The sequence below is a fragment of the Ochotona curzoniae genome, unplaced genomic scaffold (genome assembly GCF_017591425.1).
Source record: "Ochotona curzoniae isolate NIBS_2020 unplaced genomic scaffold, NIBS_Ocur_1.0 contig_64, whole genome shotgun sequence".
Classification (NCBI taxonomy): domain Eukaryota; kingdom Metazoa; phylum Chordata; class Mammalia; order Lagomorpha; family Ochotonidae; genus Ochotona; species Ochotona curzoniae.
The window spans coordinates 24,063,238-24,081,578 of NW_024466502.1; the positions used below are offsets into that span (position 1 = coordinate 24,063,238).

General features: G+C 40.0%; 1 protein-coding gene across 4 annotated transcripts in view; it reads right to left on the reverse strand.

The window, feature by feature from the left end:
• The window catches only part of LMO7 (LIM domain 7), a 192,131-nt gene that overhangs the window by 6,084 nt on the left and 167,706 nt on the right, over positions 1-18,341 (reverse strand). For 3 of the 4 annotated variants that reach the window (XM_040991278.1, XM_040991281.1, XM_040991280.1), the window contains 13 exons: positions 15,460-15,574; positions 14,186-14,347; positions 13,250-13,356; positions 12,124-12,184; positions 10,481-10,537; positions 8,655-8,680; positions 8,280-8,384; positions 7,613-7,705; positions 7,017-7,222; positions 6,768-6,902; positions 5,906-5,971; positions 3,292-3,348; positions 567-776 (listed from right to left, as the gene is read on the reverse strand). In XM_040991278.1, the coding sequence (XP_040847212.1) occupies positions 567-776; positions 3,292-3,348; positions 5,906-5,971; positions 6,768-6,902; positions 7,017-7,222; positions 7,613-7,705; positions 8,280-8,384; positions 8,655-8,680; positions 10,481-10,537; positions 12,124-12,184; positions 13,250-13,356; positions 14,186-14,347; positions 15,460-15,574 (1,400 nt within the window). Of the gene's footprint in view, positions 1-566; positions 781-3,291; positions 3,349-5,905; positions 5,972-6,767; positions 7,223-7,612; positions 7,706-8,279; positions 8,385-8,654; positions 8,681-10,480; positions 10,538-12,123; positions 12,185-13,249; positions 13,357-14,185; positions 14,348-15,459; positions 15,575-18,341 lie in introns of all 4 variants that reach the window. The other variant, XM_040991277.1, reaches the window with a different exon arrangement.

The following is an 18,341-nucleotide window of genomic DNA, read 5'->3' on the forward strand; positions in this document are numbered from 1 at the left end:
TATTAAGACACTTAGCTCTTTGTCTATAGCATATTACAAAAACTTTCTCCAATTTCCTTATCATGGAAGCAAAGATTGAAATAGAGTAGCTACAACATTTGTTTGCCCAAGATATATCTTTGAAAATCCTCACCCACTCATCTCCAATGTCCATTACATTTAAGGGTTGACCTTCTTGAACTTACAGAAATTTGGTTTTCACACTTTGCGAATCCCAATGCCCAAGGCAATTATGACCTCACTATAAACACTAGAGGAAAATGTGACCTCTGGTTAAGGTTAGCGGCCAGGAAAGCACTAAGAGTGGCATGCACTATTTACATGTCGAGTTCTGCTTCCAAATCTGCAATCTATTTGCTGTCTGAGACTGCCCATGGTTTTCCCACAAGGAAACAATGACCATCCCTACCCTCCAAATATTTCCCCAAGATGAAACGAGCTGCAACAGACAAAGTGACCAGCTCACATCTCCTTCTCTCATCTCATCTGAGGCTACTTGAAAGAAGGATGACAACTTGTCCATCCAATGCATCAACCTTCCCATTTATTAGGTATTTGCCTCACACCTCCTCATGATGCCTGGCAGACAAATGGGTTCTTTGTTTATACTGGCGCTGCGCTGCCGGATCCAGCTGTTGTCGTTGTGCAGAGACGTTTTCTTCCTCATCTCCTGGAGGATTTGCTGTCTCTCCAACTCAGCCCCCGATGGGCCTTGGTCCTTCTTGAAGCTCCTCTGGGAAGAACTAGTCTCCCCGATGCGGTCTAAATATCTGCTGCTTCCTAATAACACACCCACATAACCCTAAAACACCTACAACCCATCTTCACAATACCATTTCCCCATCATCTTATTTTACAATATTCCAAATAATTCCTTCATATATCTTATCCTCTACAAAAACCTTTATCCCAATCTTACCACTCCTTCCCCCACCTTATACCCTCTATTCCATAACCCCCCACAACCTCCTAACCAAAACTCCTAAACACTCTTCAACATCTCCCCTATCCAACAAACATAACACCCAAACCCCCCTCCCCCCCCATCACCCCCCCCATCTATCCCCCACATACCATCCCATATTTCCCAAATTAATATATTACTAAAAACCAAACCATTTTCTCCCTCTTCATTTCTCTACTACCACCCCCATTAAAACTACCATCTCACCATCCCCTATAATTAACCCATACATAAACTAAAACAACCACATAACTTCATCCTAATACCAATCCTACACAAAAAATCAATTTTAATATACACAATTATCACCATAAATCAACAATATCAGAATTATTGTACTACCAATTATCAATATCCCCTATACATAATAACCAAATACAAAAACCATTTATATTTATTAATCCCCGGCACACTTACCTAACCTAAACTACAGCCACTTCACACCCGCGCAATATCTTGTGCCTCCTAGATTTGTCAATTAATGTCTGAGTTGTACAAAGCAGTCACAACTTTCAAGCACCATCCTTGTTTTAATTCCAGTTAGGAAACTTCATCTCAAGACCATTCTTCCTCTAGATCTACTGCCACTGTCATCTTTTCAAAATTCATGCCCTATGTCTTCATCTTCCTGTCACCAAAGGGCTACTCCATCATACATTTCCTATACATATCCATGTTTATATTTGTGAATACACATGGCTTGTTGGTTTGGTTGTATTTAAATGAAATATTTTCTTGTTATAAGATACCCATTAGTATAACCAACTTACTTGTTGAAATGCATTCATTTCCACTGTCATGCAAGAGCATGCGATTACTTATCAGAGAAGAATACATCCTACCAAAATAACCAGACTAATGACACAAGCCATACATATTAACATGGTTATTCCAGAGATAGACAACTGCTGCTGTGAACAGGTCAGTATACAGGCTCATCATCATAATACAATCACGGAAAGTAAGTGAAGACCAGATGAACCAGATCAGAGAGTACCTGGTAAACTGGGGACTGAGAGAAGGGATAACTTGGCACAGCAAAAGGGGAAAAGGTAATTATATAAGAAAAGAAAACTACATTCAGCTAACAGAAGCTTTTGCAAAGTTGAGGAGAAGGGGCAATGTGAGTCTTCTAGAACTCTACAGAAACATGGCCATCAGGATGATCATGACTCCACAGGTTACAAACTAGCTGCTCCCGGGCTGATGCTGTGGCTCAACAGGCTAATCTACCTTCACAAACTAGCTGCCCCCACATCACTCTGACCTCAGATACCCTCAGCTCTCAAGGGAGTTTAAATCTTTGTAAGTTCCTTGTCAGCACTTGACGGCAACACATGAAATCAGATGGTCCAACTCCAGGTAAAGCAGAAGGCTTGAGGATCACAAGTTTACATTCCCTCCATGGTGGCGATGAGTTGGAGAGCCAGGGAGGGTTGCCCACTCAGACTGTGGCTGCACCCCAGTACCCACCTTCACCTTTGCTCAAGCAGGTTATGCAAGTAGCCTGCTTAGGCAAACCCTGACAAAGATGAAGATGACGCCTTCGTGTCAGGACTTGTTTCCACAGTTATAAAATGTCATTTACATGCTTTTCTCACAAATGCATCTTGTGGTAAGCTGCAGAAATATTTGCTGTCCTAATTTTTCAGCTGTAAGATTATACCTACTGTACAAAACTATATCATTCCTTTATAAAATGCCTGCACAATTCATCAGCTGTTTTAAAATCATTTCAAAATTCCCAATGTTCTCATCAGTCTCTGAGCTAAGATGAAGTGATATACAACAGCCAGTCCTCACTTCATTGCTGAGCAAAGTCAAGGGCCTGGCATGGTAGCCTTGTGGCTAAAGTCCTCACCTTATACATGCTGGGATCCCATGTGGGTGCTGGTTTGTGTTCCAGGAACTCCACTTCCATCCAGCTCCCTGCTTGTGGCCTGGGAAAGCAGTCAAGGATGGCCTAAAGCCTTGGGACCCCCAACCCGTGTGGGAGACCTAGAAGAAGCTCGGGGCTTCTGGCTTCGGGTTAGCTTAGCCCCAGCCACTGCAGCCACCTGGGGAGTTAATCAACAGATGGATGATCTTCCTGTCTCTCCTCCTCTATATTATTCTGACTTTCCAATAAAAATAAAGAAATCTTAAAAAAATTAGAGTCAAAATATGCACATTATTTGTTGTAGGTACATATGAAGACAAGAAACACTCAGTTTTAATAATATAATCTTAATCAGAAATAGTCTGACTTAGAAACATTGATCCTGTTGTGTGACAACAGAAATAAAGCAGTTTGAATAAAAAATAAACAGAAATTTGAAAAAATATACTTACCATTTTTATTTGGGGCAATCTCATGCAGTTCAGTAGTAGACTTAGATTTATTCCTAAAGTACAGAACACAACATATTAAGTATATCCCATAAAGTTCACATGTATGAAGTTAAAACATCAGAAAAATTGCTTTTCTGAAGCAATATTTTGTCTGTTGAGAACTACATTTATTTTTCAACCAAAAAATTCTTCATACTGCACAAACTAGCAGCAAACCGTAACATCCTGAAATAGAAAACCATGACCTGTGAGAAATAAACTGAAGCCCATTGCAGTTCTTCTCAGGGATCCTAGAATAGTACAATGATTGAAACCATGAGGTCTGCCTAGCTGATGGCAGTGTTCACTGAGTTCTAGAGCTCAGTCTTTGTGGGCTTGCTAACACTGCCACCTGATCCCCTCAAGTCATGCAAGTCTCTTCTTCCACTCTGCCTTGGGTCACACGCTTGATCCCCACTGGCTCCTCTGGAACAGGCCTCTACTAAATGCTTCCCCAGAGAAACGACACCATCCTGTACTACCAACTTCTAAAAACACCGAGATCTGTAGTGGTAGAATTTATGTCCATAAATCAACACACACTGCTCTAGTTCTCACTCTAGCAGGTACAGTGAGTTCAAAATCACATAATCATATTGTACATGATACAATAATATGCAGTCTTACACACAGGCATATGCATTCAACGCTTCTATGCATAATGTGCAATACTCAATAGTATATCATGGTAGATCACAATTGGCAAATAGCTGCATTGGGAAAACACTCATGGCCAGATGCTGTCAATGCCCCTGCAACATCTGTTGTATTTTGTAATGTTTCTCTTACCTGCATTTTAATTATTTTTTCCAGGGTAACAAACTACATAAATCTTTTTCATATCAATAAGTAAACCCATGGTTTTGAAAGAGAACTTAACATTTGAATGGTCTATAGTTACCTGAGGCCATTCATTATAAACCAGGTCATCTATCAATAGATTTTTCTTTAGCTGGCTGCAGTCCATTACTGCCTGGTCATTCGTTTCTCCCTTTCTACTCTGAGCCTTCTTCAGTCATCATTGCTCACAGGTTCAAGTCCTTCCTTACATCTAATAAATTAGACACACTACCCAAGGGAGACATTTCAGGTCTCAAAACACAACTTCAGGAACTTCCACTCTGTAATTACTAGCACTTTGTTCAGATGTCTTTAATAATTTTAAAACTGCAAAGCATTTTTCATATTAAACTTTAAAAATGTATGTTTCAGGAAATTTGTAATTTATAAATCCCATATTTACTTGCTAAACTGATCAGAGTTCTAAGCAACTCTATAGGAAACAGGTCATAAATATTTTAGATGTCCAAATGTGTTCCTTTTTCAAGAGGGGAACATAAAATCTTTTTTTAAAAAAGATGCATTTATTTCTACTGGAAAGGCATATCAGATTTATGAAGAGAAGGAAAGATATATCTACTGCTTTACTTTCAAAATGGCCACAATGGCCAGAGCTAAGCTGATCCAAAGCCAGGAGCCAGGAGCTTCTTCTGGGTCTCCCACATAAATGCAGGGTCCAAGGCTTTGGGCCAACCTCAACTGTTTCCCTGGGCCATAAGTGGGAGCTGGATGGGAAGTGGAGCCACAGGGACTTGAACCCATGCCCATATGGGATCCTGGTAATTTAACCTTTGAGCCACTGTGCCAGGCCTAGGGGACATATAATCTTAAGCTATTGCTATTAACATGTCAAAAACAGATTATAATGCATTACCAAAAAATGAACTGTGGAGCCCAGCATGGTAGCCTTGTGGCTGAAGTTTTCACCTTACACACACCAGGATCCCATATGGGGACTGATTTGTGTCCCAGATGCTCCACTTCCATCGAGCTCCCTGCCTGTGGCCTGGGAAAGCAGTGAAGGGTGGCCCAAAGCCTTGGGCCTCTGCACCCATGTAGGAGACCCAAAAGAAGCTGCAGGCTTCTGGCTTCAGATGAGCTCAGCTCCGCCTATTGCAGCCAATTGGGGAGTGAACCTTATTTAGAAGTTCTTTGTCTCTGCTTCTCTCTGTAAATCTGAATTTCCAATAACAACGAATAAATCTTTAAAAAAAGACGGTTTTCATTCTCTGTCCAACCCCATTGTAATGTGGCTCCCTCCATAAAGATGTAAAGTTTGTATCCTGTCTGTGAAGTTGAGCTGATTTTTGTGACTTCACTATGGATAAGACAGCCCTACAGCCTTCCTCTCTTAATCCCCTCTGTCCTAACCAGCAGGTATGTGAGATTCCAATCAACTGCGGGATAATAAAAGGCACATGGTCCCCCTATCTCCCAGCTCTACCAGGCATCAGCCTGGCCCCCAGAGCAGAGTCTCCTAGCTAACTGGCAGCAGAGGCATGAGTAGGCCTGCCAACTGAGCTCAGTCCAAGAGCGGACTCACACAATCTTATGTAAGTCATTAAAAAAGGTTACATGGCAAAATCCAATACCAAGATCAACCAGAAAGTTCTCTTCATATCACACAAAAGACAAAAAGCTCAAGCAGCTCTACATCATAAAGGTAAGCATTGGAACGCTGATCTAAAAATAATGAATACTGATCAAATTATGAATTTGTGTTCGACTTACCTGTCAATAGGAAGCAAACCTGAAGATTCTTCCTCTGTCTTTGACAGATCATAGGAATCAATGGGCCTAAAAGATGGGGAACAAATGAATTTCATGCTGAACAAGAAACTTGATTTTCCCTAACTTTACGAAAAGGATACCAAAATTTATACATACAGTGTCTGAGTCAAAAACTAAACCAATTACTGTAGCCAAACCGATGGACTGCTGTTATCAGGCACCTGCAACTGCTTCATTCATTCCACAAGCACATACTAAGTAAGTGCCTAGCACATCCATGTACTGTTGTGGGTACGGGATAGAAGTATATAAAGCCAGCTGCATGGTCTCACGCTACATACAATCAAGGCAGCAAACAGAACAACAAACAAATAAGCACATTAACACAAAGCAGGCAGGCTACAGGCAGGGAGGGAGGGACAGAGGGAATGGCACGGTATTCTGGAATGTTAAAGAAGGTGATGTTTAAGCAGCCTTAAACAAAACCAGCAAGACATACAAAGATGTGAGGGAAGCCTTGCTCAGACACAGAAAGCAGAACCCATGAAGTCCCCAGGGCATAATATGTAGGGCATTTTTATAGGAGAAAAATGGGGCCAGAGTGGTTGGAACAGTGTGAACAAGAGGGAAGGCCATGAGACACCAAGAGGTCGACCACCAGCTACCACGTGGCCTTCTGTGCATGAGAGAGGCATCTGATCAGTGTCCTCACATGCCTAGAAGGCCAAGGGCAGCATTTTGGACAGAGAGAGGCAATGACAGGACTGGGGTTAGGGTTTAAGGGTACCAGGGCACTGTTTGTGCTCACTTATGCACAGAATGGAGGAGCCTTTAAAACAAGGTAAGAAAATGGCTCACATACCTCCTATACTGGTAAATTCTGATGGACGTTTCCCTCTCTCTTTCTGCCAGGTGTTTCTGGTCCTCTGCCCGGCGCCTCTGGGCATCTGCCTCAGCCTCTCGCTGTCGTCGCTCCTGCTCCTCCTGGTACCGCTGCCTCTGGGCTTCTGCCTCGGCCTCTCGCTGCCTTCGCTCCTGCTCTTCCACCCGGCATCTCTCAGCCTCAGCCTCTCGCTGCTGCCGATCCAGCTCCTCCTGGTACTGCTGCTGCTCCCTCAATTTCCTCTCTCTCTCAAGCACCAGCTGCTCCTGCAGTTGCTTTCTCTGATCCTCAAGAGCCACGTCCTCTGGCTGTTGATCCCTCTCCTCCTCACCAGCACGGGTTCCTTCCCTGTCTGAAGACTTGGACCCTTCACTCCAGGAGGCCTCCCAGGTGGCGACTGTAGAAATGCTGTGCGAGTTCAGGACCATCAGTTCCTAGTGGAACAAAGAAGACAAAATCCACCTAAATCTCTAGATCTCCTGAATTTCTAGACTTTCCTACAGATTCAGACACACTTGATTTGGGGTGACGTCCATTGTAGTTGGCCCAGAAACCCACTTGACAAACTATGAAGAGGTTATAGCACTACAAGATGCCACCTGCAAGGGACTGGAGTGTGATTCAGAAGAGAAGATGCATGCCAAGTTCTAGCAAAGTAACTGCTGGTGCCATAGAAGAAAAGCTAGGAGTGAGACCGAAACAACAAAACTTCAGAAAATTACACCGGTGGATACATGGCCAAACGTGGAGGGAGATGAAGCATCCCCTGCTTTCTAGTCAATTCCATCAACAAGGGCAAGAGGAGGAAGAGGAGGATGCACTACCTCATTTAGGTACTTGGAGTTTTCCCTCTCGGCCTCCTGTTGAGCCCTTTGCCACTCTTCTCTCAGCTTCTCCTGCTCACGCTGGTATTTCTCCTGTAAGAAAACATGGTGCAGGGATCCACAGGTTGAGTTTTCACCCTAAACAGCCACTTTGCTCATTAACACTTCTGCTCTCTCTAAATTGACACCTTGACCCCTAAAGGCAATGACTTTGTTTTCATCGACTGCAGTGAGCTTGTTACGAAGGGACAGATGCTCTGATATCAGACTTGCATCAACACTCCAACATGGTTGAACCCCAGGTGGATGATCAGGGGACCTGGGCTCTGGGGCAGTGGGCACTCTCATCCCTAGGTACAGGAACTGAGCCCACTCAACATCGCCATACCTCTCACTCCCACCACAGTGCCCTTCATACCCCCCTAAAACCATACATACAGGATGTTTAAAGTGATGAGTCAGGAATGTTCAAAATACAAAGTATCTGCCCAGTGCAAGATGGGCTAGCTCCAAAGGGATTATTAATGAGTTACAAGACTGTAGGGATTTTGTCTTGTGTTGCTAACTTGCTCCCCAATTTTGGTTAACACTGATCGATCAGGGAACAGCAGTGAGAGCAAGTCTCAACCAGCCCTACCACACCCACGGCCACACCATGGTGTGTCACCTGCAGCAGCCGGTCCTGCTCCTTCTGCCAGCGCTCCTGCCGCCTGCGCTCCTCCTCCTGATCCCAAGCCCAGCGACTGGGCGTGCTAACGGTTGGCACGGGAAGCTGAGCAGCCACAGAAGAGGAGCAAACATAGAACAACACAACAATGTTAAGTTGTCTCCCAGACTGTTCTCCTACGAAGTGTTCACATTACACTTGGCCTGTACTAGCCTGAAAGAGTTAGCTTTCCACAGAAAAGTGCTTTCTCCAACATGGAAGGACTACTAGCTGATAAATCCCCAGGTCAAACAATGGAAAGTAACGCTACTTGGCATGAGTTAAGTCCTACCCACCACATCCTATATATCCAAAATACAAAACAATCTTACTTACATCAGGAGCCACAGAATCGGAGCTTCCTGTCATCACAGCATGTGGGCAAGGAGGGGAAGGAAAGCAGAGTCAGTCTCCATTTCCATGAAACCATTCCTTTCAGCAAGTTGGGTCACTATCATCCCCAGGCCACTACTGTGCAACATCTATGTGTTTTGTTTTTAGTAACAGTCAGAAAAACATTTTTTTTCTTCTCAGCTCTATTAATGCTATTCCCAACTCAAAGTCAGTAACAAGCAGACCGAACCATGCATACCAGAACTGGATCCACAGATCATTTTGAAGAGATTTCAGGATTCTGTCATTAATAAACTGGACAAATCATCTCAAAGTTTGCTAGCAGAAAACAAAAAACTTCAAATGCTACTAAACCCACCAAATCCAATAATTTACTTGCCAAAATGACATCTACAAGTCACTACAAGTCATACTCTCAGGCCTTCTTGGTAAACAACTTTTTCTCTTTTTACAAATATGTCATCCAATGAACATATTAAAGAAACAGTTCCTTGTCCTCTCCTATTATTAGAAGCACAAGTACTCAAACTTCATGCACACACCTATAACAGGCACACAATTATTTCTTTCATCCCTTTGGAATTATGTGTGTACACAGCATAATATTTACAAAACGTACCATTTCAGAAAACACACTAACAGACAGTATTTTTCAGTTTCTCTGAAACCTCAGTATTTATGTAAACTATTCACTTGTAATTTAAGGAAACAGCTTAGAGGTTTAACTACTCTTCCTAAAATAGCCTGTTGAAAAAAATGTGAGGCAAAAATAGAAACCCCCCCCCAAAAAAAGAAAAGAAATTGGCTTATTTCTGCAATTTCTAAGTTTCATTTAAGTAGAGAAAAGGAGCTTAATTTTTTAAAATTAATGACAAACACTAAAAATACTGACACAAATAGATGTACAGAGCTGGTAAACTATTTCTCTTTATGGTCAAAAAGACACTTTTATCCATAAAAGAAAACTACTAAGTGATTAACACAAAATACACAAATTATTACACTATACAGCTAGTCTGTTTAGATAATCTTAAAAGAAACAGTAACATTTTAATCAGCAAGAGCACAATTTCCATTGACTATTGCACCTCAAATGTTGGATTGCTTTTAAGTTCTTCATAGCAAACATACAGTTTGAGCAGCATGCATGAGGCAGAATGTTAGATGAATGTGAAAGGGGAAGAAACGCGACACGTAACACACATTGTGAGGCAGTGTGCCCGACTACACCAACTTTGAGAATTTTAAAATACACCTGCTGTCAGATGCAACCAAGATCTACTGACTTTGAATTTATTTAAAAGTCAGCAGGGTAGTTACATCGCCAATTCCAAAGCCATCACTCAGCAGTAACAAATCACTCGGCTCTTTTGTTAAGAGCATTTTCTGCAATCAAAACAAAATCAAAGTTTTTAAGAGTTGGCTAACTACATGTTGGTATAATCTGATACAGGAAGCAGTAAGGTTTGCACATGAAATGTCTCATTTCTTATTGTTATCCAGTGGCAAGAACTGTGTGTTTCAGAGCAACTAAACTTCTTTTAACGTTTTAAAATAAGACCAAAAAAAAAAACACAAAACTTTGGCGGTAAAGGACATGTAAAGACCCATTACCACAGAGGTAGACCCATGAGCAGTAAGAAAAGCCTGGTGACCCCAGGGAAAGAATGGAGATGGTTATGCTGCTTGGTCATAATGACAGCCCAACCAAAAGGTTCAGTGCCCAGCACCGCAGACCATGAAGAGTGGACAGCAAGAAGAAGCTTGTGAAAGTGTAGGAAGCGTTAGCTTTGTGACTTGTAGTTTACCTTGTTCAAAAAATTGTGACCGCCTTTTTAAGTTTTTCAAAGATATGGGTTCACTTGCTAGTTGAAAAATAAAAACAAAAGTAATCAGTAAAAACAACATTTCTATTCATTTTCATTTCTCACCACTGGTGAATTAGATGATACTTGATACACCTTCCAAATCTATAGCACTGTTTTTAAATGACAAATCAGATAAGCACAGAAGATACACATTATAAGACATGCATGTGTGTGCACATGAGCACACATATATACACATTTTAGCAATCTGTTACATTCATATTAGTAAAAGGAATAATTTTTAATTAATTAATTTCAGCACTCAGCCTTGCATTTTCACAAACTAAGAAAGTTAAAACACAGTTTTCCATGCTACATCACTCTGCTTTGGGACATGGAACGTAACATGTATTGCTTAATCAAACCAAAATCTCATACAGCATGAGCAGAATTATCTGTAATAAAGAATTATGTGCAATGAAGAGCTTTCATATACTAATAAATAAGAACTAAAAAGTAATGCGAAGGAAAACAAAACAGGACATCCAAGGAAAGATCAAATGAAAACAAATGCTATAGTGACTAGGTTCTTCCAATTGGAGAATTTTGCTCTAGCTTCCCAGAATTAGGTCCTACTAACACTGAGTAAATTAAATGGAGTCCAGTCACACAGAAAACATTCTATCATCTAAAGCATAAAATGTAAACGTGATTATGGCTTGATGCTGGTTGGTGCTGACTTATCCAACCAAAACCTTCCAAGACAAAGGCCTGCACGAAATCCACTGCCATTACAGAGTTGAAGGGGTCTTATCAATGAGCCCCACCTGATCCAATGGCAGAGCTGGACCTGAATACCTCAGAGTTGACATTACCATGAAAAACAAGGACTCATCATTGAAAACAGGCTCTGACAAAGAACACAGATCCACATAATTGAACCAGTCGTTTCCAATGACCAAAAATGAATTACAAAGACAAATAATGACAGTAAGAAGTACATGCCCAGATGGGCTTTAGTTCAGAGGGAAAGAAATAACACCTTCTTTTCAGTACACTTATGTAGACCAGATCTCTTTTAGTTGGCATGTCCAAGAAATAGTACACAGCAGACTGGGGCAAAGCTATTTCTGGTTCTACAGAAAAAGGAGGCGGGTGACAACTCCAACTTTTCCTAGACAGTGTGTCTTCTTTCTCTTTCCAAATGTGCACATGCATCAATGACCATTATCACTACTCGCATTTCCCGTTAAGACTGGTTCCCTCCACACTTGTGCACCCTACACAACAAACAAGATTTCATTCATTGTTTCATTTTAACGAACAATCCTCTTGCCAGTATATTGCAGCCAAAAAAGCTAACGGCCTTGGGAGAACCAGTCTTTCTTATTTGACTTAGGCACACGGGTACTGGAAACTCCAGAACACACTGCCAAAGCTTTGTTTGCAGTTCCTGAACTCTTCAGTGCTCACCCAAAAGCCCTTCCACCTGGCTGCAGCTGGATCTTCACACTAACCTTTTAGTTTCAACTTGCATTGTATCTGCTTTTCTTTCATTCACGGACACTAATTTTTATAGCAGCAGATTCTGAGTGCCCAGCTTTTCCTACATTATAAATGAGAGTTAAAATGGTGGTACTTACCTTTTGATTCATAAATGTGGCTTTCATCATGAATCCCATTGATTTCTTTGGATTCAGTATTCTAGCAAGAATAAAAACCCTAATTAAATTTCTTTGCAATTGGACTTCACACTTAAATAATGCATTTCTCGTTAATGAAAATCTCTCCTAACAAGATGAGTTTTTCAGGATATTGATGCATTTCTACAGACTTCTACATATAGTAAAGACTTGAACTTTTTCATTATTCTTCAATATTTGCAGCAGGATTAATAGCTGGCTGCAGGCATGGATGATTTTAACTTTAATTAGTCATTATTTTTTCTAGAAACATGATGAACCCAATAATCATTAGTTCATCTGATCTCTATGTACAAATAGAAGTCATGAGATTTTTCTAACATCTAAACTTTTCTTATTTAAGGCACCAAGATACTCTTATCTAATAAAAAGGGGGTATTTTATCAGAATAATGATGATATCAAACAAAAAAATACAAATGCACAATATTTAGTTGAAATTTGCCTGCACTGAGTCTTCACTCATAACAAATAAGAAAACACTTTTTTCAAAGCCTATATAAAGTGTATTGCTTCAATATCTTAAAAATAATCACAGACCTTTCCATCAGCTAGTGAGACTGACATATTTTTCAAAGTCTATATAAAGTGCATTGTTTCCATACTTTGAAAATAATCATAATGTGGACATTTCTCCATCAACTAATATAACTATTATGCAATTTTACCCATCAAATTCACCCATATATGCACTAAAATTGATTTATAAGGTTTTACATTGCAAACAATGATAACATTTATTTTAACGGTACGAAAAAATGTGGGTCGCTTACTACTTCAGAGTCACACACATCTGAGGGATGGATACAAGATAGAAAGATTGGCGAGAAATGGGTGCAAATCAACAGTAATGGTGCTTTTGATTTTACCATATGTAACTCACTACTGCCCTGTTGACGAGAAATGCCTCACTGTTTTAGAAGTGCATTTGACTCTGTAAAAATAATATATTCAATTTCTCCTTTCTGAAGCATTACCAAAAGTATGTCAACAAATTATTTGCTGCATACACAATTCCCACAGTTGCTTTGCTCTATATAAGCAGTCCTTCCTCCCCAAACACTTACAGGACTCTGAAGGCTTTCAGAGAAATCAGTTGTTACTGACACACTTGAAGACTTCTCAGAACTGTAAATTCCAGAAGTTGTATCGATCCACTTTGTTTCAGGTGCACCTATAATTTTGGTAGCCATACTGGTGAGATTCAGAATTTTATGGCGTGTAAATGGCAAGGAAGGCTGGTCTTTGCCCCAGTCTGATTGGCACATGAAGATCAAGTAATGAGTACATATAAATGTTGAAGTGGAAAGAATAAAGTTACTGAGTGCACATACACAAGATGGACACATACAAGACAAACAAATCAGATAGTGTGAGGAGAAAGAAGTGAAGAGCCCAGGGTTTTGCCACCAGGCCAGCGTCCCAGGACACAGTACAAAGGTTAAATGTTAATAATAAAGAGACTAGCAAATTCCCTGAATCTTCCCATAAATCAGGACTGGATTTCTATTTCCATATACAAGTTGCTAGGTTAGGGGAGACGTAAGGCCCTTCCCCAATCCAACTCCAATGTGTGCAGAAACAAGAATGGGATGTATAGAGAGTCCTTTGAGAAGCAATACCTAGGATGTCATCCATCACACACGTTCACACCACACAGGTGGGACACTGTGAAGAGAGGCAAACCACAGTGTAATTCTTCATTCTCGTTATTACAGATGGTTCCAGAAAGCAGATCTGAATACTGCGATTCCATCAGAGCAGGACATGAGTCAGTTAAACAGTAACAGTACAGAATTCAGTAAATTTGCTAGTAGAAAGTTCTGAGACAGAATTTCCAAAAGGTATGATTCAAGATTTATCCCAATATAACTACAAAACACCTTTAAGCCAAAAAACGAATAGAATGAAAAAGGAGAAAGTTACTGAAGCAAATTGTTACAACCACTTGCCAAAGACCAGCTCCCAATTTAGAAGGCAGACACTGGGCCACATTCACTCACCAGACTTTCCATAGCGTCTGACATCCATAACTAGGTTTCCAGTTTCCTGAGCCTTAGCCATGGCTTCCTCCCACTCTTTTTTATCCTTATTTGAAAATTTGTTGTTGTTAATGGCAATAATTTCATCATCAACCTGGAGCTGAGAAAATTCTGCTGGGCTGCCTAAATACAAAGTAAATTTTAAAAGAAACACACATTTTTAAAAAGAACGGTATGCTTTGCTAGTCACTGCTTCTTTAATCAAGATGACTTCCTGAAAAAGAAAATTGACTTCCTAATCCTGACTATGCACATCCTATTTTTTCAGGTGTGTCAGTAAATTGTGTTGTGTGTGTGTGTGTGTGTGTGTGTGATTAACAAATGGTTGAGTATCAACAATATTCAAAAATCAAGGCATTTTCAAATGCATCTTTGTAAATGAGGAATTCTAACTCTTTTATGTAACAAAAATTAACTTCATGAGGACAAAGAAAATGTATATCATTTTTAAATTTAAAAGATGAAGCAGACTGCACTGAAATCAGATGCACTCTGGAATGAAGCTAAAGAAAACATGGACACTTACAATCACATAACAATTATTACTGTAATTAAAACACTGTCAGGTAATTAGAGCAACCTTGAACCTCTAAAAAAATTGCCAGCACTAATATGAAATTTTAAGTAGCTTTGAAATGTAAACAAAGATTTCCTGTTAAACACACTGGTGTTCATTTGAATTTTAGGCCTTGCAATAGTTAATATTATTTCCCAAGAGTTCCTGGGCTTAACCTGATAGAACCTTGGGTGAGGAAAGAGAATTCCTTTGCAGAAGCACAAGTGTCCTGAAGACTACATGGGCAATAAAGAGCATACAGACTAGGATGCTCAGAAATTACACACACATATGTAAACATTGATTTACTGCACAGTATATATAGCATTTATATTCCACAAAAAGCAGCCAATCACGGAAAATTCTAAATCTTTAACCAGTTACTGTTTATTAACATTTCCAAATATCAAACCTGAAATTCTGACAGAAACATTGTGTAAAGCCACAAAAATCAGACTCCTTAAAACCAAAAGTTAATTATACGAGGAAAATATGTAATACGCAATTTATAACCCCAACCACTGAAAGTCCCAGGGAAGAGGATGCATCTCCTTTATGAACTGATGCATTCTGCACATATTTTCTCCATCTACAGCAAATAAATGTATTTCTGTGTCTTATTTTTCCCCAGAAAGAGTAACAAAAAAGAACAGTCAGTAGAGTTAATGCCATCATTTACCTGCTTCAACTGATGCTACGAAGATCCCGGAAAAGTCCCATTTTACTGTAAAGCCAAAGTCAACACTGTTCCCAGGCATCTGGTTTATGCTGATTCTCATATCACTAAACTGATCCTGAAAATAAAACATGAAACGCTGGTATCAAGTGTCCTTGGCACCCATGGGAAGGAAACTCTATCCATGAGAGAAGGGAGGCTGCATGCAAGGTGCACCTGAGTTATCTCCCGTAAACCAGAAGCTCCATTCTTTTTCGTCTGGTTTTACAATACACAGATGTACAGAAGTACCACTGAGCTTATATAGTTTTCTGCTCAAATAAGGGAAGTCTTATTGTCAATCATTGTTTTTCTCCACCTTCATACTCTTCATCAGTTTGTCCATTGATAGAGTTAGATTTTTGCTCACCATACAAATGAGCAATTTAAAAGCCAGTTATTTCCTGCCCAGGAATGAAGCAGAGTGGTTGGTCTTGTTTATTTTTAAAATCCCAGGATGCTCCTGCAATATTTCACATTAATCTAGCTGAATACTTTTAAGTAGTTTATTGACACACAACTGCCTAAATTCACACACACACCATGTCATCCAGGATTGGTACCACCCCACCCCACGCTGCACACTTCAAACTTTGCAAAGCACTTCTGCCTTCCAACTGCCACATGAGGCTCAAGGCAGAGCTGTTACAAGGCCATAAATGCAGAACTACTCCACCTGTGAACACTGAGGGTTCTTGGTAACAAACTGCCATTTCTCGCTGGTATTGCAAATATCCTAGAGCTTCTACAGAGCCATTCTAAGCTACACCACGACTTTCTTGAGACAACATCAGCCCATAACCCCCCCTGAGAACAGTCTCAGAGATAGAAGGTAAAATTCTATTTCCATCTCAACACCATACAACACAACAACAAATTCCAAATTACACAAGACCTGCTTAAAACAATTTAGAAAATAGTTACAGTCTGACAGGGAACCATGTCTTTGAAAACCTTAACTACCTTTCATAATGTGCATATTTTGTTTCATTTGGGAAAGGAACCAGTTACAGACTTAGGTTTTCTAATGTTTTAGTTCTTTGTTTCATAACAACTATAATGAATTTAGATTTGCTTATTTTTAAAAAATTTCTTCGTAAAGCTAGTTGACTATCCAAGAGAAGAAAAATAATTTTTTTCCATTATAATCTGACAGTTAAAGCTAGAGTCCACTGCCAATTCTTACAGCTTTCTAAGTTTTTCCATTTCTAAACTGAGTTTAAAATCTAAATCACAATACTCTGAGAAAAACCTAGATAGTACCTACGAATTAGAAGGTAGACAAGAAGGCACAAAAATGAAGAGTTGGAACTACATAGAACTGCAGAGTCGAAGTGTTGTGCACACACTTACTGTACATCGATTCTGTGCAAGATAAAATAATTACCACTCTGGAAGAGAAAAAATGAAGTAGACCTGATCCTTGTTCTCAGGAACTCATTACTTTTCAACATTTTCAGCAGAAAGCCTCTGTAAAGCATTTTTAAAGGAAGAATCCACATGTTGACCATTGCACTCAGTAATAATCATCCTGATATGATGAACACAGATGTGAATATAATACCTTCCAGTAGATAACAAAGACCTACTTATTATTTTTACTTGTTAACCCATTTTACCATACAGTGAGCAATAACTCAAAGTTACCATCTTTGCCATGCTGACTGCAAGAAATATTAAAGCCAATTAAAGTATATAGTCTACTGTGACAGAAGGGCAGAGAGAAATGATAGCTTTGATTTAAAAATAGTAACAGGGTTTTTATTTTGCTAGAATAATAAGATATGGGGTTTAATAAACAGTTTCAAACTACATAAGGGATATACTTTGTATATAATACAAATAAATACTTTGCTTTTCTACCAAATATAGACCAAAAAGAATGAGCTTAACGAACCTCACAGATATATTAGACAAGAATAACTGTTCCATACAGGGCTATTCTTGCTTCAGAAAGAAAGGAACATCTATCTGAACATTTCACAAGAAATGACAGATAACCACCTCTACAGAAGTCCCCAGGGAACACAGCAGTCTCCTATGGCTGTCACATAGCAGACTGCTAACATTCATCTTAGTGACAGTGCACGAGAAGAGACAGCCACAAGAGGCAATTACAGGTGCATTTCTGTCAATAACCTATCGGGGAGTTTGTGAAAGCCTTTCTTCTCGCAGTGACCTTGGTTTTTTTTTTTTTAATGATTTAATTATTTCTATTAGAAAGAGATTTACAAAGAGAAGGCAAGACAGAGAAAAATCTGCTGGTTCTCTCCCTAGTCAGAATGGCCAGAACTGAGCTGACCTGAAGCCAGGATCTAGGAGCTTCTTCTAGGTTTCCCAACAGGGCACAGTGTCCCAAGGTTTTATGCCACCCTCCACTGCTTTTTCAGGCCACAAGCAGAGAACTGTACAAAAGGAACTTCCTGGACATGAACTGGCACCCATATGGAGTGCTGATGATTGCAGGTAGAGAAGAGCCAATTTAACCATGCCAGCCCTGGTTTCCTTTTATTTATTTATTGCCAAAATCTTACTTTCAAATGAAAACCCTATGCACATGGCCTCCACTTTCCAACCATAAGGTAAAAGTCTTATAGTGGGTGCATGTAGTTTCATGGTAAGAGTCCCAGAGGTCCACTTGCATTGGCACTCTTCATAGTAGTCTGCAGGCATCCTGCTGTGGTTCTGGGCTCCTACATCAGCTTACCCCAGACTCCTTGCATGCGGATGTACCTACAGTTGAGTTCTAGCTTAAAATGCTCAACTGTGATTGCAATCAGGATTTCTATTCATGTTTCTCTTCTAACGACATACAATGAGTCATTGTACAAAAGAAATGAGCTTCT